The sequence below is a fragment of the Camelina sativa genome, chromosome 2 (genome assembly GCF_000633955.1).
Source record: "Camelina sativa cultivar DH55 chromosome 2, Cs, whole genome shotgun sequence".
NCBI lineage: Eukaryota > Viridiplantae > Streptophyta > Magnoliopsida > Brassicales > Brassicaceae > Camelina > Camelina sativa.
In genome coordinates, this window is record NC_025686.1 from 27,097,232 (window position 1) to 27,119,535 (window position 22,304).

At 35.0% G+C, this 22,304-nt stretch overlaps 4 protein-coding genes, 1 long non-coding RNA gene and 1 pseudogene across 8 annotated transcripts; 2 read left to right on the forward strand and 4 right to left on the reverse strand.

Annotated features, from left to right (window-relative positions):
• Positions 216–1,922, reverse strand: LOC104757327 (annotated as a pseudogene).
• On the reverse strand, positions 6,498–9,808 carry LOC104741742 (probable E3 ubiquitin-protein ligase ARI15). The gene is made up of 3 exons (XM_010462659.1): positions 9,444–9,808; positions 8,438–9,346; positions 6,498–8,354 (listed from the first exon to the last, which is right to left on the reverse strand). The coding sequence occupies exons 2-3, from the start codon at positions 9,337–9,339 to the stop codon at positions 7,631–7,633; spliced, it is 1,626 nt and encodes a 541-aa protein (XP_010460961.1). The 5' UTR covers positions 9,340–9,346; positions 9,444–9,808; the 3' UTR covers positions 6,498–7,630.
• On the forward strand, positions 10,329–14,291 carry LOC104741733 (diacylglycerol kinase 2-like). The gene is made up of 8 exons (XM_010462648.2): positions 10,329–10,463; positions 10,742–11,906; positions 12,118–12,493; positions 12,569–12,645; positions 12,787–12,906; positions 13,163–13,327; positions 13,482–13,619; positions 13,797–14,291. The coding sequence occupies exons 2-8, from the start codon at positions 10,794–10,796 to the stop codon at positions 13,944–13,946; spliced, it is 2,139 nt and encodes a 712-aa protein (XP_010460950.1). The 5' UTR covers positions 10,329–10,463; positions 10,742–10,793; the 3' UTR covers positions 13,947–14,291.
• LOC104741768 lies at positions 15,346–18,253 on the forward strand. 4 transcript variants are annotated; one of them, XM_010462693.2, is made up of 6 exons: positions 15,346–15,617; positions 16,243–16,309; positions 16,403–16,441; positions 16,611–17,742; positions 17,824–17,898; positions 17,988–18,253. In XM_010462693.2, exons 4-6 carry the CDS (start codon positions 16,852–16,854, stop codon positions 18,105–18,107), a joined length of 1,086 nt encoding a protein of 361 aa, XP_010460995.1. In that variant the 5' UTR covers positions 15,346–15,617; positions 16,243–16,309; positions 16,403–16,441; positions 16,611–16,851; the 3' UTR covers positions 18,108–18,253. The 4 variants fall into 4 exon arrangements, with proteins under 4 accessions (XP_010460995.1, XP_010460987.1, XP_019093977.1 ...); XM_010462685.2 differs by lacking the exon at positions 16,403–16,441 and having other exon boundaries at positions 16,240–16,309; XM_019238432.1 differs by lacking the exon at positions 16,403–16,441.
• LOC109129704 lies at positions 15,666–16,233 on the reverse strand. The gene is made up of 2 exons (XR_002036031.1): positions 16,105–16,233; positions 15,666–16,026 (listed from the first exon to the last, which is right to left on the reverse strand). It is a non-coding gene; the product is annotated as an uncharacterized LOC109129704 (long non-coding RNA).
• On the reverse strand, positions 18,254–19,674 carry LOC104741758 (NAC domain-containing protein 102-like). Its single transcript, XM_010462676.1, has 3 exons — positions 19,425–19,674; positions 19,032–19,321; positions 18,254–18,945 (listed from the first exon to the last, which is right to left on the reverse strand). Exons 1-3 carry the CDS (start codon positions 19,582–19,584, stop codon positions 18,544–18,546), a joined length of 852 nt encoding a protein of 283 aa, XP_010460978.1. The 5' UTR covers positions 19,585–19,674; the 3' UTR covers positions 18,254–18,543.

The window sequence follows — 22,304 nt, forward strand, 5'->3', positions numbered from 1 at the left end:
GTTGTGTATGATTGGTTCTGGAGATTCTAAACTAGATGAAGTAAAAATAAATAAAAAGTGAGACCAATTCGGTAGTAACGTCTTCAGAGTTGAGACCATACCAATTAGCAATTACTAGAATATCTATCAAACTAATAAAAAAAAACCACTTGAATTAAACTAAAATTAAAATCAAGCAAAACACCAATTCGGAAATCTTAAAACCAGCTGTAGCTTTAGTTCATTACATCTCCAAAAGATAAATGATCACTTAGCTCCGGAGGAGCTGCGGAATCGTCACAACACACTTGACACTTCTTATGGAACCAAGTGTTCCCATAAGTGCAGCGATCGCAGAACCAAAAAAGACCACCATAGTCGTCGTAGGCCTTCACCTTCACATCGTCCAAACCCTCTTGTAAAGTCTTGATGAAATGATAAAAATAGTTACCAAGGTCGCTTGTCTCCACAGATACCTTATGCTTCACGCAACAAAACTCTTCAGAAGTATCTGACAAGGCTCTTTCTTTTTCCTCCTTTAGAGTATTTGATTAACTGTCGACAACTGAGGTCGCGTTAGCTTGCAAGAATCGTAGGTACTCCCTCTTAGAGGTCTCATACTCCGCGTGGTAGTAATCGTACACACAGCTCCACTGAATGACTTGCCTACATTGAAGAACCAGCATTAGCCCTTCTCTTATAATCGTAATGTCTTTCTCGGTCAAGTAACTCGGTTTCTCGATGATAGATTCCTCAAAATCTTTTAGATCGGATTTAGCTTTCTCCACTAAAACCTCACACGACTTCCAGTGTTCCACACAAGAATCATCCCCTTCTGCTTCTCTCTGGACTGCCCTCTGTAAATTACAGAAATTATATAATCTTGATGCCGTTTTGTGTTCTTCCTCTGAGTCCATACACCTCCAGCAGAAACGACCACTAATAAAAACAAAAAACAAAAAAACACAGATTAGTATGATAAATACTTCAAAACAGAGAAATCTAATTAACTGCGATTAGGAAAATAGAAGTTTTTACCCGCAGGTACAAGTCACGAACAGGGAGTACTGTTCACCATACAGGTCCACAGAACGATAACAATGAGGGCAGCAAGTCTTTGTGATGGTTATTCTGGAGGGAGAGAGAACCACATTTTTCCTTTTTGGAATCGAGGAGAGCTTCGATGACTTATCATCTGATATCTTCGATAAGATCTTCAAATCTTTACACAACCAATCAGAAGCGTTGTTGCAGGTCACTGATCTGTGTGAATCAAGCATGCATCTCCAGCAGAAGATATGACCACAGAGACACACCACGTTTAAGCTACAATCTTCCTCACCATCACCATCATTGTTCTCCTTCTGAAACGCAATGAGGTATCTGCAAGCCCATGCAGGACACTTTTTGATATCCAATACCTTGTTTCCCTCACGGTAAGATTTTATAATATACTTCTTGTACATATGTTGATCAGGTACGGGTAGTTTCTCAATGGTGTCCGGTCCAACAGCAGCTTGACAAGCTTGACGAGGACAAGAGATAGCAGTTTGGTTGTTTTTCTCAGCAGGATAGTAAAACTTCTTAAGATAGTTTCCCCAACAAGCTGTACAAAACTTGTGAGAACAAAAGGGCGTGGAGACTAGATCACCATCAACCTCATTCGGAGTCTTGAAGCAAACCCCACAGAGAACATGAGATAATTCTCCATTGGGATCAGGGTCAACTGATCTCAAACCTGATTCCCACAAAGCTTTCTCCTTGTTTTCAACCAAACAATCTGAAACCTTCATCGAGTCCCATCGGTGATGCTTGAGAAGTACGATAGCATCGGATTCTGATATCGAGAAAACTCCAGAAATATCATCGATCTGTTTCGTCATCTTTTCCCTAACTTCATCTTTCCTCAGAACATGATACGGACTCTTTTGATCCTTCTCCATGCTTTTTGCCTGTTGACAAAAAAATTATGAGAAACACAAATCAGTGACTTAACAAAGAGAGATGCATAAATTTGTAAAGAGGAATAGAGTTGAAAGGCTTACTGGTGGTAGCTTGCGCCTCAATCAACAAAAGAATCGAAGGTGATCAGAGTTATCGTTCTTCGCTTAATTTTTTGCTTTCTCTCTAATCGTCTCTAGATGATCTGCAGCTTCGACTTTTTAGGGTTTTCTTTACTTTTTTTACTCGCCTATGGAGAATATATATATACTAGTAGTCATTCCGTGCTACGCACGGATTTAGTTTACATTGTTTTTAGATATTTTTTTCTAATTTTTTTTATCATCGACATCTTTTTTTTTTACCTCAAAACACCATATCTTATTAAGTCGGTTCAAATAGGATAGCCTGGCGAGCTAACCATTCTGGAACCTGGGAATTTACATAGGAAAAGAAAGATCATCGTGTTTGAGCCGCTTTTGCAAGACGGACAACACAGACATTGTTCAATCTAGGTATACATCCAATACAAAATATAGAAAACCTCCTTTGATAAGACTGAAAAGAATCTAATTCCGAAGTAAACGCTGGCCAATCTTTTGACTCATCTATGACACTTAAAAATCTCTTGATAATCTGTCTCAAAATGAACCATATCATATCCCAGAGAGAGATCACTTTACATGGCCCATCATAGAAAGAGAGCATTTTCATTGAAAACCTAAAACGACAACTAAATTAAAACAGAGGGAATATTTTATTGTTATAGGAGTCACATAAAATTTGTGAAAGTTATAGATATGCATTCATTACATATTAATATATTTTTCTATTTGTAATATTTCTAAATACTATTATTAATCATTCATTGCATTACTATAAATATTATGAGAGTTACGAAAATGAAAGTTAATTAGTACAACATATGGGATTGATGAGACGTAATAGAAAATTTAATAAAAAAGTGTAAGGTTTATAAAAATACATTATTGTGAATTAATAACTAAAATTGTCTATTGTTTTATATATATTCAAAAGTTATATATTATAAATATAGATCTATGAACGGGCATCTTAGCTAATCAAATCATGAATTTAAATATATATTCACTTCTCTCTTTAAACAGAAATATATACCGTTATCTCTTTATGAAAATAATATATTCAATTCTCATTTAGTTATTTAGATATTATATATTAAAATATACTTTAGTTTAATTTAAATGGATTGAAAATGAAATAAAATAATATAATATCAAGATCATGTGAATTATTTATATTAAAGTGTGAAAATAAAACAGCCAATTATTACTCGACATTATCCTATACAACCCAAATATATATATTATAATCATATATCCTTAAACTATTTAATCATCAAATTATTTGTTAAGCAAAAATTTTATTATGTAAATTCAGTTGAATAAATTTGTTACACTAAAAATTAAAAGAAACAAAATGACACTTGTGAAAGAAGAGAACATCAAATGACAATCTTTTGCAGCTTTTCAAGTGAAAACTTTACTTTATTATTAGATGATATAATATAGTAAGATTTCTTTCAACTCTTACTCTAAGAATATGACGCCTGTCGCCTAACATCATTATATATTAAAATTCTTTTAAAATCAAATACACATGACATTATTTATTTTATTTTATAAATATCTTAAAATGATTGCGTCAATCATCAAAAGATGAACAATAGAGAAAATAATTTATATTTTTGGAAAAAATATTCAAGAATTAATAAGACAATATTTCTTCTAAAGTTAGGAACTTCCCGAAAATGGATGATCCGAACAACGATAATATTGTTACGGGTGTTTTGTTGTTCGTTGGAGATTGAATCGATGATAGAATAGAAAGTAAATGTTTTAGTTTTCACAATAGTCTGAAAGAGGATGTGTTTGTATGGTAATAGGTTGTTTTTAGAAAACTAAACTTTATAAAAATATTTGAGCCTTTAAGAAGGCAAAGGGATTGAAATCAAATATTAATGATCATAGATTCACAAGTATTTCAAAATAATAAGTTTTAAAATGAGAAATAATATAAACAAAAATGAAAATTGAGGAAAATAGTGGGTATAAGGCAATGCATAAAAGATGGTATGATTTCAAATCAAAATATAACTGATTATGTTCATAATTATGTCGGTTTGGGTTTACAAATGAGATGTTAGGGTTTAGATTTTACAATTAGAACGAAATTATATGTCGGTTTGGGTTTACAAATGAGATGGTTAGGGTTTAGATTTTACAATTAGAATGAAATTATATGTCGGTTTGGATTTATAAAAGAACGGTTTAAATTTTAAATTTTGTAATAATGTATACATATTTTATTTCCTTATTTTATAAGGAGGTGAATGAATAGGTTCACCCCTAGGGGTGAACCCAAGTATTGTCCATTAACTATAGTGTAGACCTAATTAACTACAGATCCATAAAACCAAAAAAAAAAAAAAACCTATCTACATTTTCTTCATTCTTTAATTAGAAACATATGCAACTCCCAAGAATCTAAAGCCACCTTATATCAGTCAGTCGTTGGTTTCATCTTGGAACTATATACCAACATTTAATTAAATTTATAGGTTTGAATTCTTGGGTTTAATTTCTGTGTTTGAATCTTCTATAATTTTTACGGACACAAACGGAATCAAATTTAAGTAAGATGGTAGGTAGGTATTATTTAAGTAAATTAGTTAAATTTTTCTTAAGAAAATTGTTTATATAAAATTAAAATTTTGAGCTTACTTTCTGGAAAATTACGTAAGAATATGAGATGGTTTTGATCTATCTATAATTATTTTGTTCTATTCTCACTAATTATTTCAAACGTTATGGTATTTTTGAATTACATAAAATTTAGAAGTTTTCATATTAGGAATTTCAGAATAATTTTGTTCTAATTATAAACTATAAATCCTAACCATCTCATTTGTAAACCCAAACCGACATATAATTTTGTTCTAATTGTAAAATCTAAACCCTATCCATCTCATTTGTAAACCCAAACCGACATATAATTTTATTCTAATTGTAAAATCTAAATCCTAACCACCTCATTTGTAAACCCAAACCGACATAATTTTGTTTTACTTTTAAAATCTAAACCCTAATTGTCATTTATAAACTCAAACCGATATATAACCTCGTTTAATTGTAAAATCTAAACCAAGTCAATATTTAACTTTCCTTAAATAAAAGTATACAGAATTTGTTTCCTTAATTTGTTTTGCTTAGTTTTGATATATTTTTAAATAAAATATTAGATAGAACAATCTGATTGGTTGAAAGAGGAGGAGGTGAATACAAAGATTCACCCCAAAGGTTCAACTTTTGCTAAGGGGTGAACCTAAGTATTTTTCATAGTTAATTATGTCCAAACAAAAAAATACAGGTGTCAGAAATATAGTAAGCCAAATGTCATCTCCTTAGCAAAAGTTGAGAAAAACCTTCTCATATTATATAAGATATATCGAATTGTAAAACTACCAAAAGTACTCTGTTTTTGCTAAACCGTCTTATAATTCAGCTTTTTTTCCTTTTTTAAATAGAAGTTAGGCCCATTGGATACAAATTTAATTGTGATATATACAAATTAAAATTTTGCTCCTATAAAAAAATTAAACCTCTAAAGTAAAGGGGATGTATTGAACTTGGTATTTTAGGAGATTTATGGGATTTTAATATTTTGGAATTTTGAGAAATTTGAGTATAATTTTAAGAGATTTGGTTATTAAATTTGGGATTTTAGGATTTGGTGAGATTTGGATTTTAAGATTTGTTGAGATTTGATTATTGAATTTTAGGTGATTTTGATATTTTTTTAAAAAAATATCACACTTTTTTTTTTTTTATGTAATTGATATTTGCTCCTTCAAAGGTATGATGTAAGTGAAGTAAAATCTCCTTCACCTTTAGAGCAAATCCATTGGTCATCTTAGTTTGGAGTGTCTCAAAGTTTTTTTTCTAATATATATATATATATTATTTTATTATTTAATTAAATTTATTGTCTATGACCAGTAAAAAGAAGACAGCTGGACGTTTTTTTCTCATCCCCATCTCTTGAGTGTCTCTGCAGAGACATTTGATATGAAGATTTAATCTTCTCTCTCCTTATTTTTATTTTTTATTATTATTATTTTCTGATATCCATCCCCACAGTATGTGGGATGGGAATGCTCTTAAAGGAGCAAAATCACTTACATCACTTTTTTAACTAAGTCATATTTGCTCCTTCAAATGTGTGATATAAGTCATATTTTTTAACTAAAAATGTTAGAAAAGTCTCCTAGAATCACATTCAATAGATTTTTTATAAAAAATTGTGATTTTTTGAATAACAGTAGATTTGAGGTGAGATTTATAAATTATTGATTGAATAACAAGAGATTATAACAGTAGATTTGAGGTGATATTTTTATCAATTTCATATCCAATAACATAGGATTTCAGGTGACTTTTAAAAATCACCAGTTAAATAACAGACAATTTAAAAATACTCCAAAATCTTCTAAAATACCAAGTTTGATACATCCCCTAAATGTTGTAATTTGGTGAGACTTCAAATACTGTAACACGTTCTTACAAGAAAAAGTAAAATTGCACCATCTCTAATCAGCCGATCTCAAATCTGCTTATAAACATTGAAGCTCCCCCACGTATTTGAGCAGCTTAGAATCTTTCCATTTATCTCTGTTTACTGATAAATCTCATTAAAAAAAAAAAGATTAGCCATGTTTTCACCTTAAAGACATGGATAGATCATGGCACCAAAAGCGAGTTCTTTGTCTCCATAAACCAAGCATCTTAAAATCTTATTGTGAAAATCCCTACACAGTTTTGGTTGTATCTCGACTGTGTAAATTAAAGGCAAAGGGATTTTAATCTCTATAATGATCCAAAATTAATCAAGAGCGTGTAAATAAAAAGATCAGTGTTATTCTGATGAGTAATGATGATGTGATCTCATTGCTCATGTAGATGCACGTCACTTCTTGTTCTGTTTTTCTTTTGTCCAATTCGGTTTATACAGTGATACAAGTATCTTCAGGGGTTTCAGTTCTTGAGAACAAAACTAGTATAGAGCGAGGAATGGAACAACACAAGTACACAACTACAGGATCACATCTTTTTCCATGGAGTCTGAGGACATAAGAACCATGAAGGTAGAAGAAACGTTGTACTGACACTGTAACTCATTCTACAACAAGCTTTCCTGTATTTAGAATCCACCAAACTTGGCACTTACATTACTGTGTTTAGACCCTAGGCAAAACTGTAACTCTGCACTTGAACGTATATATAATCTTAAAACACTTCCCCCCTGCAGTTTCCTGCATATGTCTCCTTCAGTTTCTCTTTAGAGAATCCACTGTTTCCTTTAATGAGGATGTGATCCCACTGGTCATGCAAATTCATGATAAAAGACAACAACAGAACCACATTTTCTCTTCTGCAGTTTGAGAACATAAGAGGCCATAAAGGTAGAAAGAAACGTTGCCTATCACAAAGCATTGTAACAGTGAACAACTATTAAGAAAGAAAAAACAAAATCAATTTCGACTTTAAAATTTGGTAGTCCAATACAAAAACCTCCTAAAACAGAACGAAAGAAAGAAAAAAAAGAATCATAAGAACTTAAATAGCAAGGTTCTTCCTCTCTCCTAAAATCTTTTGTTTATCTTTTCAGAAACCTAATAAAGAGATGAATCACTTAGCTCGTCTGCATTAGATGCAGGATCATCATAGGACACATCAGATGCAGTATCATCACAGTACATATTAGCTGCAGTAGGATCACAGGACACATTGGTTGCAGTAGGATCAACGCACATGATACACTTCTTGCTGAACCAAGAGTTCCCATAAGTGCAGCGATCACACAACCAATAAGGACCACCATAGTTGTCGTATGACTTGGCCTTCACCTCGACCAAACCATCTCGCAAAGTGTTGACGAAATGGTAAAAGTAGTTCCCAATGTTGCTTATGTCAGTGGATAACTTGACCCTCTCGCAACCAAGAGTTTTGGCCCTGTCTGCTTCCTTCTTTACAGTCTCTGAGAAACTCTGGACAAGGGTAGCCGCGTGATCTTTCAGGAATCGCAGGTACTCTCTCTTGGCCATATCACAATCTGTGTGGAGATAGTCGTACACACAGATCCATTTAAGAAACTGTCTGCACTGAACAATGAGCATGAGTCCTTCTCTTATTACCTTGATGTCTTGCTCCTCCTTCAACTCAGTCGGTTCGAAAGCTTCTAGCTCGGATTTAGCTAGCGCCAGTGAAATCTGACTCGCATCCCAGAGATCCAAACACGAAATCCCTGGTCCTGCTCTGCTCTCAAGTTTTGTAGCAACACAGGCTCCAAATACGTGACCGTCAGCTGGCCGCAAACACCTCCAACAGAATTGACCACTAAAAATCAAGAAAGAAAAAAAAAACACAAATTAGTATGATCAAACTTATTTGCGAATTGCAAAATTTAGGGTGAAATTAACCTGCAGGCACAAGTTACGATATTGCTCCATCCAAAACTACGAAACTGCACATGCCGAAAGCAATGAGGGCAAGTCTTCGTGTTCTTGTCCACCCAGGAGAGGCTCGATGATATGTTTGATTCTTCTAATAAGTTCTTCAAGTCTCTAGACAACCAATCATTAGCGTTGTTGCAGGTCACTGGTCTGTGTGACTCAAGCTTGCATCTCCAACAGAAGACATGACCACAGAGACACACCACGTTTAAGCTATGCTCGTCATCTTCTTTCTCCAGATCAAACTCAACCTCGAAATCGCAGTTCAGTGCAGGACACTGTTTGATCTTCAATACACCGTTCTCCTCACGGTAAGATCTCAGAACATACTTCTTGTACATCTCTTGATCACGTAAGGTCAGTTTCTCAACTGTGTCCGGTCCAACCACAGACCGACAACCTCGATGAGGACAAGGGATCGCAGTTTTGTTTTCCTCCACAGAGAAGAAGCACTTCTCGAGATACTCGCTCCAGCAACTTTTGCAGAACGTGTGAGCACAAAAGGGCGTGGAGATCAAATCAACATCAACATCATCAACTTTACCCTCACCAGAAAACTCATAAAACTCACCACCAATCTTAGAGCAAATCCCACAAGAGACAACAACATCATCATCAGATGATGAATCAAGATTCGAATCAAGTACTGCAACTGATTTCAAACCTGATTCAGTCAACAGCTTCTCCTTGTCTTCCCCCAAACGATCTGAAACATAAAGCGAGTCCCATCGGAGACGCATGAGGAGTACGGTCGCATCGGACTTTGACATCAAGAAAATTCCAGAGATATCATCGATCTGTTTCTTCATCTTTTCTTCAACTTCATCTCTCGTTAGAACAGAGTACGGTCTCTCTCCATCGTTCTCCATGCGGTTGCTTTTGAGATTCAAGAAAATTCAATGGATTAACAAAAGAAGAAAAAAAACTGAAAAAGGTTATAAAGGATTGAGAAATAGGGTTAAGGCTTTATTACTGATGATGATAGCTTTCGCCTTAAGCAACAACAAAACTTGACGCCGAAGGTAAAAAAGAGAATATTGTCTATTGCGTTCTGTAACTGTGAGAGAGAGATTTCTTATATCTAAATCTCTAGGGTTTTCCTTTTTTTTTTTCCTTTGGAGATATCGAATTGTATATCTTCTACACTAATTATCAGCTCTTTTTTTTTTTAATTAATAATAAAGTTGGCCTGGAAATTTTCTAAATTTTTTTTAATATATATTTAATTAACAATAGCCAATAATGGTTCTCGTTGATTTTTTCTTTCTTTTTTTGCAGCTTAATACTAATTCAACATTATTATGATTCTTTATTTTTCTTAATGATTAAATAAATTTGTTAAAAAGTAGATATAATTAAAAGCAAAAACTAACCAAATCTAAAAGTCAGTCATTAAAAAATAGTATGTTAAAAGTTACCAATATTTTTGACTTAATAATTAAAATTTGTTTTTTGTTTTGACTTGGTGAACAATCTAATAATGCATGTGGTGGTATTAGACTTTTTATATATATATATATAACAAAGTAATGCGATTGGTTGGTTTAACATGCAAGTGACGTCACAAGATTTAACCAAAAGGGTAAAATGGTAAAATCAATAGAATAAGCACAATGGCATGAGAAGAGCCAACGCCGACGAACCCGTGGCTCGCACGTCGTATTGCAACTTGCAGCAGTGTGGTGCAGCAGCGAGGAAAAGGCACGTTTTGTTGCGTGTTTTAGCCCAAATCCCGCCTTTTGCTTTTCACCTTTCGTTATAAAAAGTGGTTTGTGTTGTTTCCTCTCTCTCTTTCTCTCTCTCTCTCTCTCTCTCTTTTTTCTCCTCTCTCTCGCTGTCTCTTGAGGAGGAGAAAAAAAAGAACACAAAAAAAAAATATTGGAGAAATAAATAATTTACTGGTTCTTGGAGATTCTAGGGTTTTTTTTTTTCAATCCGCCTTCCTGATCTCCGTTCGTTTTTTCAATTCGATTTCGATTTCGATTCTCACCTGGTACGGATTTTGAATTTCTAAGTTAGGATTCGCGTCAGATCTGCGATTTTTTGTTTTTCGATCTCGATTCCTATGATGAACTTGTTCTGTGTATCTCCTAATTGCTTGATCTCGTTTCGTTTTTGGTGTTTTAAATAGACGAATTCTGGATTAGACTGTTCAATGTGGAATTGAGAACAGAACAAAGTTGAATTGGCACGAAATTGCGTTTCATGTTTAGCTTTAGAAAATATATTAATCGTTACGGTGTTTTTGATTTGTGGTGTCATCTCTTGCAGGTTTCTTGAAGAAGGCCTAAAAAGCTCATAAGTTAATAATAGGAATGTTGCAATGATGGAAGTGGGGTTTTCTCTGATTCAGTGGTTGATCAGTTCTGGTGCTGACAGTCCTTTCATATTTGGATGGCTTGTAACTGGATCTTTTGGGATTCTAGCAGTTATCTACACATTTCTCAAATGGCAAAAAAACACTTCTTTAAATTGGGTTAAAGCTGCTGCTAGAGAGAAGAAGAAAGTTTGGAAAAGACTAAGAGTTCCACTTTCTCATCATCAATGGACTGATGATTATGGTTATGGTCCTCAACCATCCACTTGCTGTGTTTGTCTCTACTCTCTTGTTCCTGCTCAGAACGTTTCTAACAAGGCAGCATTGACTATCCCTGTCCACCGTTGTGCTGTTTGCGGTGTTGCAGCTCACTTTTATTGCTCTGGCTCTGCTGCGAAAGACTGTAAATGTGTTGCACAGGCTGGATCTGACCATGTTCGACATCATTGGTCAGAGCGATGGGTTAATATGGATGATAATGCTGATATGACTGCTTTTTGCTTTTATTGTGATGAACCGTGTGGTATTCCTTTTATTGAAGCTTCACCAATGTGGCACTGTCTTTGGTGTCAGCGGCTTATACATGTTAAGTGTCACATGATTATGTCTAAGGAATCTGGTGACGCTTGTTATCTTGGCTCTCTCAGAAGGGTTATCCTTTCTCCAGTACATGTTAAAGTCAATGAAGCAAATGGTGTCGATGGAGTACTGAGTACTATTAGAAACGAGTTGGCATCTATACGAGGGCAGGTGAGAAGAAAGCGCCACAGGGGAAAAAATGGGAATGGCCAATCTTTGAATGGTAAGCTATTGGAGGATTCAGCCAGCAATCCAGTGAAAACTGTTGTTAATGGGATTGTTGTGAAGAAACTACGCAGAGATCGGAGCATAGATTGCTTAAAGAAGGTCTCGGACATGTCTAATGCTAAGGGATTGCAAAATGGTTTAGGTGGGCACAAACAAAATAAACCTCCTGCTTTTAATCTAATGAAGAAGTTTTCCTTGGTTGATATGCCCCCAGATGCAAGACCGCTTTTGGTCTTTATTAATGCCAAAAGCGGAGGTCAACTCGGTCCTTTTCTTCATAGGAGACTTAACATGCTATTGAATCCAGTCCAGGTACCAAATAAGCTTCTTTTTTCTTTCAGAAATCCACTATAGATATTGTACAAAGTATGTCAGTAGCTAGTGATGGCTTTGATATTTTTAAAGTGCCTTCCAATTTTATCTTCTTGTGTTGTTAATGACGTTTACAAGATTGTTTACTTTTGAACATATTGAATCTATTGGGTATAATGTCAGTAAGTGATCATTGCTTCGTGAATGACAGGTCTTTGAACTTGGCTCTTGTCAAGGGCCAGACGCTGGTTTAGACCTATATAGCAAAGTGAAGTACTTTAGAGTTTTGGTATGTGGGGGTGATGGAACAGTTGCTTGGGTGCTTGATGCCATCGAGAAGCGCAATTTCGAATCCCCTCCACCTGTTGCAATTCTTCCATTGGGCACAGGAAATGATCTATCTAGAGTTTTGCAGTGGGGAAGAGGAATTTCAGTAGTTGATGGACAAGGAAGTTTAAGAACGTTTTTGCAAGACATTGATCATGCTGCAGTTACAATGTTGGATCGATGGAGTGTTAAAATTGCAGAAGACGGCACAGAAAAATTTCCAGCAAGAGAAGGCCACAAGTATATGATGAATTACTTAGGTACATTACTGAAGCATTCTATGTTTTGGTCCCTGTAATGGATCATGAAAAATAGCTGACCTTTCCTTTGTTCAGGTATCGGGTGCGACGCCAAAGTTGCATATGAATTTCATATGATGCGTCAAGAATGTCCTGAGAAGTTTTGTAGTCAGGTACTGCTATTGTGTTCTTTTTACCTGCAACATATATTGAGTGTTATTATCTTTTGTGGTGTCGGAATTGTGGCTCAACCCGATAAGCAACTTATTTCAATAAAAGATATATCTGATATATTTATCATGTTTCTTATGCAGTTTGTAAATAAATTACGATATGCTAAAGAAGGTGCGAGGGATATCATGGATAGAGCATGTGCCGATCTACCATGGCAAGTTTGGCTTGAAGTTGATGGACAAGACATTGAGATTCCCAAGGTATCTTTGTCAAATGGAATTAGTCCTTCATTCCCTCTCTTGTGTGATGTATCCTTACAGGATTTGTCCGTATCACTGTCCTCAATGGTGTGCCTTTTTGTTCTTTGCTAAATCGAAACCCAACCACTATTAGCTAAAAACTGAGCAGGAGAGATAGCTTTTGATTTTCTGGATTTGGGATAGACATTATCAAAATGGCTAACAGTATTGTTGTTGTCTTTAGAAACTGATGTGTCTACTTTGTTTTTCCTTTCAGGATTCAGAGGGTCTAATAGTACTAAACATTGGAAGCTATATGGGCGGAGTGGATCTTTGGCAAAATGACTATGAACACGATGATAACTTTACCATTCAGTGTATGCATGACAAAACGCTAGAGGTGGTATGTGTCCGTGGAGCATGGCACCTTGGCAAACTACAGGTCTAGTCTCAATTTGAGTTGCTCCTACTCTTTTTTCTGATACGTTTTCAAACCCAAAAATGTATTACCATCATTCATTTCTATTCAACGTGAGGCTAAAAGAGTTAATTGAATTGATTCAATAACTTTATAACGTTTTGATTGTCCCTTACAGGTTGGTCTGTCTCAGGCTAGGAGGTTAGCACAGGGAAATGTCATAAGAATACATGTTTCTAGTCCTTTCCCTGTTCAAATAGATGGAGAACCGTTTATTCAGCAACCTGGCTGCTTGGAGATAACTCACCACGGTCAGGTATATCCTTTCGCTCTCATCAATCGGCAAAACCTTAAGACCAATCGTACACAGGAAAAACTTGTTTTGAAAACATTAACCACAAATTGTATGTAGTAGTAGCTGGTAGGGATAAACACTTGTTTTTCTTTTGGAAATGATGATGATGATTATCTAAAGGGTTGGGTTTGTGTGCAGGTGTTTATGCTAAGAAGAGCATCAGATGAACCACGAGGGCATGCTGCAGCCATAATGAATGAGGTGTTACTGGATGCAGAATGCAAAGGAGTTATAAATGCATCTCAAAAGAAAGTACTTCTACAACAAATGGCTCTCCATCTCTCCTAGAAAGAAAAAAAAATACAAATCAACCTCTCACCAAATTTTGCTAACAAGAAGAAGAGTTTAACTTACAATCTTGTCTTACCCACTAGAAAGCCAGCCACGGGTAAGAGATTTTTTTGTCTTTTTAGCCTTAATTTTTGGTTTCTTTTTTTTTTTCCTTTGGTGTTTGTGAAGAGTGTCAATTGTATAGAGTGTGCCCATACCAAAGCCACTGAGATTGGCGTCAAAATGTGTTAGCTAGAGAAAAAAACTTGGATTATATATACATACACTGGTTAGTTCTAGGGTAATACAAAAGCCACTAAAGAAGAATACAAAGGCTTAATTTACCCATCTCCGTTTTTCTGATATGAGATTTGTGTTATTAACATTAATACGCTCCATGTGTTATATTCGATTCAAGTACTTGTATTTCTAGACCCACCGCCTAAAATGCCAGACCCTTGGCCTACATTACATTGTCTCATTGTTTCTCTTTCTCAATCAAAAGAAAAAAATTACCTTTTTACTATAAACTTAAGGTTGCTGTTTATGAATTAGCATGTTCTATTTTTGAAAACATGTTACACCAAACACGGAATAAAGTGTTTGGGGAATCAATGGTATTTTTTCGCCAAAACTTGCTAAAATCTTGCATTTAACTATCGTAGATATTGGGCAGGCTTATCTAGTGCAATTAACATAATTGGGTGCAATACTAAAAATATCTTAGGAATAGGTGGTGGTAGGCATCCATCATCTTACTGTTTTATTAGCCTTTAAACACACAAATACGTAAGGATCTGATGCGTTAATGCTAGTACAATTGCAATGCACTTAGTGGTAATTTATCATATTTCATATATCCTGAAAATTGAAGAAATAATACAGCTCATTTTCTTTCAAAGAAAAAGAAACAAAAAAAAAATATCTACAGAAAGAAACAAAATAATTTTTAAATGTCAGAGCAAAAAAAAAAAAAAAATAACAAGAAAAAATAAGAGCCAAAAAGAGACATGTCATTAAATTTACAATATTATCCGGATAGCAGGGTTTTTGATTTTAGTTTACACAATAAAAATCTATAAATGCTTGGATCTGTAATTTTTAGGAAATTAATCAAATTTTCTTTTAATTCTTGCTAGATTATATGAACTCTTTAATAGAAGGTTTTAATAAGAGAATAAAATTTGCTTATTTTCAGTTTTCACTTTCCAAACTATTTGAAGAAAGAAAAATAAAAACGGCTATATCTTCTACATGAAGTCAAGATTTTTTTCCCCACAAAATCAACTAAACCATAAATTCACAAAAAATAAAAATTCAATCCAAAATTTATTAGTTTATATCATTATCTTTTTCCTTTGGTTCTCTTTTTTAATATGTGAAAATCTGGACAGTTTTTATTTCTTTCGTCTTTATAAATAAAAACGTTATTGTATAGAAGCAAAAAAAAAATAAAAAATAAAAAGAATCTAAAAACCACTCAGCTCTCCGCACCATGTGAAAGGTTGGTGTAGTGGCAAGAACTCCTTTCGAATCTGAACGCTTAAACTCCTCATCAGATACATACATACGAGCATTTTCCCAGAAAAAATTCCCCCATTATTCGAGCAAACCCAGATAATGAAGAGAGATTGCGTTTTCTAAAGTCTCTAACTTTTTCTCAATTCCTCCAGAACTTTTTTTCCTGAGGTTTGTTTGTTTACTCTAAACCCTTTTTAGATTCAATGTTTTATTAACCCAGAATGTTCAAATCTTGCTTCAGATTCGCACTTGTTTGATCTCTCATTTTAACAGATCTTTTTAGTCTTTGTTTGATCTCGTGACTTTGTTCTCTGTTTTTAGTCGGTGACCCATGAGTTCATGAGAGAACAAAAAAATTTGTCCTTTTTAATTTTATTTTGAGTTGCTGTTCATTCAAATCAATGGTGGGAATTTGGTGGAGAGCTTATAAAAAAAAGGATTTAATGGTTTGCTTAATTTTGCTTCTGTTAAATATAATTTAGATTAATGGCTGCTTTAATCTTAACTTGTTGTGGTTAAAAAATATTGGAGTGAGGGCTGCTTAATGCTGCTGTAGTGTGTAATGGCTGCTTAAAATCTGCTTGTGGTTAAAAAATTAGTGTAATGGCTGCTTTTTAATCTGCTTATGTATATTTGTATATTTTTATACACTTACTAGTGGTTTCTTGTGTTTGGCTTTGGTGCTATCTTTCCTGCTCAGTTACAACCTGAAACATGATGTTATTGTTTTCAGACATCATTTTTGTCATTTCTTTTGTTCACTTTCTTTTTGTTTTCGATTTGATCTCAGCAGGTTTTTTGACTCTTCTGACATCGAAAGGTTGAGTGGATCCATGATCTTATTGATCTGACATCGAAAGGTTGAGTGGATCCATGATCTAATTGATTATATATGATGCATTCTTTTCACATTCCTACTATAAAAGCCTTATATTACTTGACCACTATATCAGGATCTAGCTGCTTCAGTTTATATATTGTCCCTTTTACATGTAAGCTTTGGTTTCATTTATATATATACAAATATATATATATATATATATATATATTGTTTGTTTAAAGTCATATGTTCCGTAAGCTTGTTCCTACTTTCATAGTTTCATGTTGAGAATCTGATGTTTTATGTTTATGACGTCTTTTTTTATGTTTTCCCTGCTGCAGGAGCTCGTTTGAAAGAATGCAAAGTAGACCATCTCTCTCTACAGATTGTTTCACTTTCAACGTGATATTAGAGTACAATACTAGATTTAGTGAGGTCCTTTGTTTTATTGGATCTTGAGTTTTCTCTTGTCTAAATGGGAAGACCTTTCTATTGTCCATAAGTTGAACGTATAATTTTCATCTAGTGAATTTCTTTGGTCTTTGTGTGAAGAAATAGAACTTTTCTTTTTTTTCGGGTTTGATGGGTAAAGAGAATCAGTTGGAGACAACAAATTGTGGAGTCAATGATCACGATTGTCCACCCGTCAAGAACGAAGAACCAGCTGCTGAAGCGCGTTACAGTACAGACAGTGACTCAGGTTTACCAGCTTGTCGTGTATGCCATTCTGCAGAATCTGACAGACGAGGAGATGCTGCTTTAGGGTTTCTTGGGATTACTCCTCCGGTTCCAGAAGCTCGTAAAAGCAATGCAGAAGAAACCACTGATGATGTTAGCAAAGCTACAGAGACTGAGCTGAAGAATTCTGTCGTCAAAAGCAATGGAGGGGAATCAGGCTTCGTCGAAATAACAAGTCCTGATGGGGAAGTTTTCATTTGCACAAATGATATAGAAATGGGAATCCAGCAGCATCAGGATGCACTGCTTGAGCTTGGATGTTCCTGCAAAAACGAGCTTGCTTTGGTACACTATGCTTGTGCACTCAAATGGTTTCTCAACCACGGATCCACCGTGTGTGAAATCTGTGGACATCCTGCAGAGAATATAAAGACTGCTGATTTCAACAAAGTGGTCATTGCCTTGAGAGATTACACGGCACCAGACCTTGTGTTACCTGTGAATACAGATTCAACCATAGATTCAGATGAAGTTGCTACCATTCGAAGGCAACGACTTAGTGAGATATCATCATGGTTTGGTCCCCATTCCCTGAAGAACAACAACAACAACAACAATAGTTCTGTTGCGGCTTCTCAGGTTATGCCCGAACAACCTTTAGGTGTTGTCAACTTTGATATCTTGCCTATGGAAAGCCGTGCAACTAAATGGGCTGTGGAAGGTACCGGGATCCTACTTGCTACAGGGTTACTCACTGTTACTTTGGTCTGGCTCATTGCCCCTCGTGTTGGAAAGGTATGCAATCTAACTAAACGTGTGTCTCTCTGACTGGTATATTGGTAGTCTTAACGGTACTTTAATTTGTTATTGACGCAGAAAACTGCTAGGAGCGGACTTCACATCCTTCTTGGTGGTCTCTGTGCTTTAACAATAGTCATCTTCTTCAGATTTGTAAGTAAAAATCTCTCGAGTAATTAATGTCTTCAATCTGATAGAATTGTAATTCCTACGTCATACTAATCCTTAAACTTTGAAAACAGGTTGTGCTCACTAGAATCAGGTATGGTCCTGCACGCTACTGGGCAATCCTATTCATCTTCTGGTTTCTTGTGTTTGGTATTTGGGCTTCTCGTTCGAATGCTTCTCACAGTAGCCCTTGAATTCATCATCATCCTCTTCTTCTTCCACTCTCTGTCTCTCTGTCTCTCTCTCTCTCCATGCGTAAGTCTGTGTACTTCTCTTGGAGAAAAAAAGTGTACATTGCTTCATCATATATATAAGAAAAACAAGCTCATGCTTCATTGAATACGATGAATATATATATATATATATATATGATTCATAATGGTTACATTTACTTTTACAGTTCCTCTGTACCTAACTTTGTGAAACTAAACCAAAAAAAAATCGAAACTTGCTGATGAGAGAGTGTGATTCACCCCACAATTACGCAGAATCTGTTAAGTTGGTTAAGTCTCTGAAATCCAACAACCCGATTCCGTAATTGTATGACCCGATTTGGTTTTCCGGGTCAGGAATCCGACACGGCGCGGTGGTCGTCGATTACTCTTGAAAAAGCTTCAATTTTTTCATAATTCAGCCCTGAGGAGGAGCAAAACTCATCCAGTTCAAGAACGGTTTTTGCTCCTCGGGCGAGTCGTCGTCCTGAAACGGAGCTGCGAAATCGGAACTGTACGGAAACTGAGGGACAAAAGCGTCATTCTGCAATAACTCGATGGAGCCACCACCACCACCACCACCAAACATGGACTTATTATCATCAAACGCGTTTAACGCATCATCGAGCTCAAACCACTTAGGCTCGCTCTGAACTTCCCAATGATCAGAACACGTGACGTCCGGTGAAATCACGTGACTTGAACACCTCGAATCTGACGTAGTCATCATCATCATCGCCGTCGGTTTCTCCTCCGCCGGTAAATACTTCTCCATTGTTCCTTTCTTATTGTAAATCCGACATAAAACCCAATCATCAAGCTGCAACATCAACAAATCATCATCATCAATTCATCATCATCAATTCATCATCATCAATTCATCATGATAAAAAAAAAAAAGCTTACTCGCAAGTTGTTCTTCTTGTTGTTGGTAGTAGAAGAAGCAGATCGATCAACATTAGCGAGACGATACTCGTGCATAATCCAATTCGTTTTAATCCCTTTAGGAGCTTTCCCCGCGTAGAAGACTAATGCTTTCTTAATCCCTAACGTCTTCGGTTTACCAATCGGTTTATCAGCTCCTGTAGCTTTCCAATAACCGGTTCCAGCTGCCCGGTTTGGTCTTGAACCGTTTGGGTATTTCCGGTCTCTATGTGAGAAAAAGTACCACTCTTTCTCACCATACAACGCCATTTCTGCAAAATCAAAATCAAAAATCAAAAACCGGAGCTGATAAACAGATAGGTAAACCGATAGGTAAACCGAGTGTGGATTGAGATTATTATTATTATTATTAACCTGGAAGCTCCCATGGATTGAATTTGTAAAGATCAATCTCTGCGACAACCGGAACACTAATCGGCTCCGATGCACATCTCCGACAAAGATAGAACTTAACTAACTCTTCATCCGTCGGATGAAATCGGAATCCCGCCGGTAAATTCAACTCCGCCTTCATTTTTTGTTTTTGTTTTATTATAAACCTTTGATCGGATGTTTTTGTGGTTTTATTTCGAAGATTGAAATCGAGGAGAAGAGAGCAAAGGTCTATGGAGCTTTTATAAAGCGAGAGAAGAGAGGTTCAATGAACCACACGTGTGTAGTCTTCCTTTAGACACGTGTTGATATTACCCCGAGCCGTTTTGTTTTTTCAACGTTGACCGCGCAGCCAGCTTAGATGTACACGTGGTTTTTATTTATTGGCTGATCGACATACAGAGTATGGTGATGATGTCATTGCTTCCGTCATCTTGCACGAAACCTTTTTTGTGGTTGTGATCTAGTGCTTCTCGGTGTAGCGAAGCTTGTTTTCTGGGCCTCTGGCTAATTCGTGAAACTTTGACTTGTGAGTGGACTATGAATGTGTGAGAAGAGTAAATTACTGTGAGCTTATCCACAGATGATTTTTTTTTCGTCTCTTTCAAGTAATTGCGTACGTCACTGAAAATTGATGACGTCATCTTAGTCGCACGACGGCTTATGTAAAAAAAAGCTGAAAGATGCGATTAATCGACCGTCTCGTGGACCAACATTTGACAATTCCTTCCTTGAATATTTATCGCCCTGGGCGTTCGGCGGGTTCGGGTTATTCGGGTCGGTTTATTCGGTTTAGAGAAAATTCGGTTTTTGAAAAATTCTGCTGAATTAAACCGAAATTGAATTCGGTTCGGGTCAATCGGTACTCGGTTTGTTCGGGTCGGTTATTAGATTTTAAATCAGTTTCGAATTTAAACCGAATTTTTTCTAATTCGGTTAATTCTAACCGAATAAACAAAAAAGTTAAGATAATGGACTAAATTTACAAAAAAAAGTTTACAACCCACCAAAATAACAATGGACCTCATATACCCGGCCCAAAACAAATTAAATCAATCTGAAAACAAGTCCAATAGTTACAAGTCCAAATGGACAGATCCATTAGGGTTTTCCAAAAAGGATAATGTGCATCGGCGATCTATGACGGCGAGCTGAGCTGAGACGGCAAAGATGGACAGTTCTTGGGCATGCATTTTTTTCCCTACCATCACGAAAATCAACTACATCAACCAGTATAACTAAAATCATCAAACAGCAAAAAACAACAATTTCGATCTCATAACAACGAAAATTGAAAAGTTTAATAAAGGATGGATGTATCTATTTAGCACTTACAACAACAAGAACACAAACACAACAAAGTAAAAAATCCAGAAGATTAATGGATAATCTCTGATTTGAAAGTTGAAACTCAAACCCTAGAGTTCTCCAAATCGGATATGAAATTATCAATAAATAGGAAGAGGTTACAGAGCAAAGAATCAAACCTAGAATCAATCAATTAATTACCAAGAAGAAGAGCTTACCCTTAAGAAATAGAAGAGATGAATTGATATTTCTCTCTCGGAATCGCAGGAGGTAGAGGTGAAGCAGAAGAGAAAGAAAATTAGGGTTAATGGTATAGGGTTAGGCTTATATATGTCTGCAGATTTTAATAAACCGATCGGTCCGATTACCGAACCGAACCGAACCGAAATCCGATTACCCGAAACAATTGCGCCGATCGGTTTAACTTACTCTCTTCGGTTTGTCCCGATAACCGAAAATTTCGGATTGTCCGGTTTGGTTTCTTCGGTTTATACCGAACGCCCAGGGTGAAATATTTATGTGTTTTTCTTGAATATTTTAAAAGGTGCAGATACAAAGATATTTATGCATATATATAATATATATGTTTTTAAAAAAATTGTATATGTTTTTTTTTTTTTTTTTTGAATTTAATGTTAAATTATATTCAAAAGAAAAATAAAACGTTTTTACAAATTGTATATGTTAACAAAAAACAAAAGTGTAGAGAAATATTTATGAACTAGAAAAAATACAAAAAAAAAAGTAATGTTTCAAGATGTTGGCAAATGGAGTCGAAATCAAAATTTACAGATACCGACATATGTTCGTGCTAACGGTTGTTTAAAATTTGAGAGACGTTAGGAATTAGAATCAAACAAAGTTCATTTAATGTATTTTAGTGAAATTTATATATGATTATGACAATTATAAAATATTATCTTATAAAAAAACTATAAATTATTTTTAAGGCATAATTTTTAGTTCAGATATACATTTTTTAAAAAAATATATAAAAATTAGTTGTGTTAACTAATCAAATCTTATTAAAAAATTATGAAATTAAGTCGACGTCCAAGCGAGGCGGATCGAACTGGTGACCTCGCATATTCTAAACCACTTTTTAGACCACCAAACAAACAAAACATTTTTAGAATCATGAATTAATTTTGTGTTTTCATATTTAATTGATCGTCACCACTTGTGTCTTTGTGTTTTTTTTTTAATTGTTTTCTCTTTCTATTTTTTCTCGTCATTTTCATTGTCAAATTTTCATAATAATTGTCATTGCTAGTTGAAAGCATATTAGTCTTATTTATAATGGTTCCTAGTCATTGTCTAAATTTTTCTAGCTGATGTGGAACGTTATACATATATATTTTATTTCTATATATTTTACCTTTTCCTTTTCCTAAAAAAATAATAATATAGAAAACTACTATATTTTCAAAAATGTTAATTAATGAGATGACTAATTTGGTTGTTTTAAATCTTATATGGATAACTTAGGAGCTTATAGCTTCTACTTTTATTTAATATAAAAAACTATTATATTTTTCAAAAATATTTATTAGT

Coding starts and splice junctions, on each gene's coding strand:
- LOC104741742 (XM_010462659.1), bottom strand. CDS start 9,339: ATGGAGAACGATGGAGAGAGACCGTACTCTGTTCTAACGAGAGATGAA. Junction 8,355..8,437: donor ATCGTAACTTGTGCCTGCAG/GTTAATTTCACC, acceptor CTTGATTTTTAG/TGGTCAATTCTGTTGGAGGT.
- LOC104741768 (XM_010462685.2), top strand. CDS start 16,852: ATGGGTAAAGAGAATCAGTTGGAGACAACAAATTGTGGAGTCAATGAT. Junction 17,743..17,823: donor TTGCCCCTCGTGTTGGAAAG/GTATGCAATCTA, acceptor TTATTGACGCAG/AAAACTGCTAGGAGCGGACT. Junction 17,899..17,987: donor TAGTCATCTTCTTCAGATTT/GTAAGTAAAAAT, acceptor CTTTGAAAACAG/GTTGTGCTCACTAGAATCAG.
- LOC104741733 (XM_010462648.2), top strand. CDS start 10,794: ATGATGGAAGTGGGGTTTTCTCTGATTCAGTGGTTGATCAGTTCTGGT. Junction 12,494..12,568: donor GTATATGATGAATTACTTAG/GTACATTACTGA, acceptor TCCTTTGTTCAG/GTATCGGGTGCGACGCCAAA. Junction 12,907..13,162: donor AAGACATTGAGATTCCCAAG/GTATCTTTGTCA, acceptor TTTTCCTTTCAG/GATTCAGAGGGTCTAATAGT.
- LOC104741758 (XM_010462676.1), bottom strand. CDS start 19,584: ATGAAGGCGGAGTTGAATTTACCGGCGGGATTCCGATTTCATCCGACG. Junction 19,322..19,424: donor CAATCCATGGGAGCTTCCAG/GTTAATAATAAT, acceptor TTGATTTTGCAG/AAATGGCGTTGTATGGTGAG. Junction 18,946..19,031: donor ACAAGAAGAACAACTTGCGA/GTAAGCTTTTTT, acceptor TTGATGTTGCAG/CTTGATGATTGGGTTTTATG.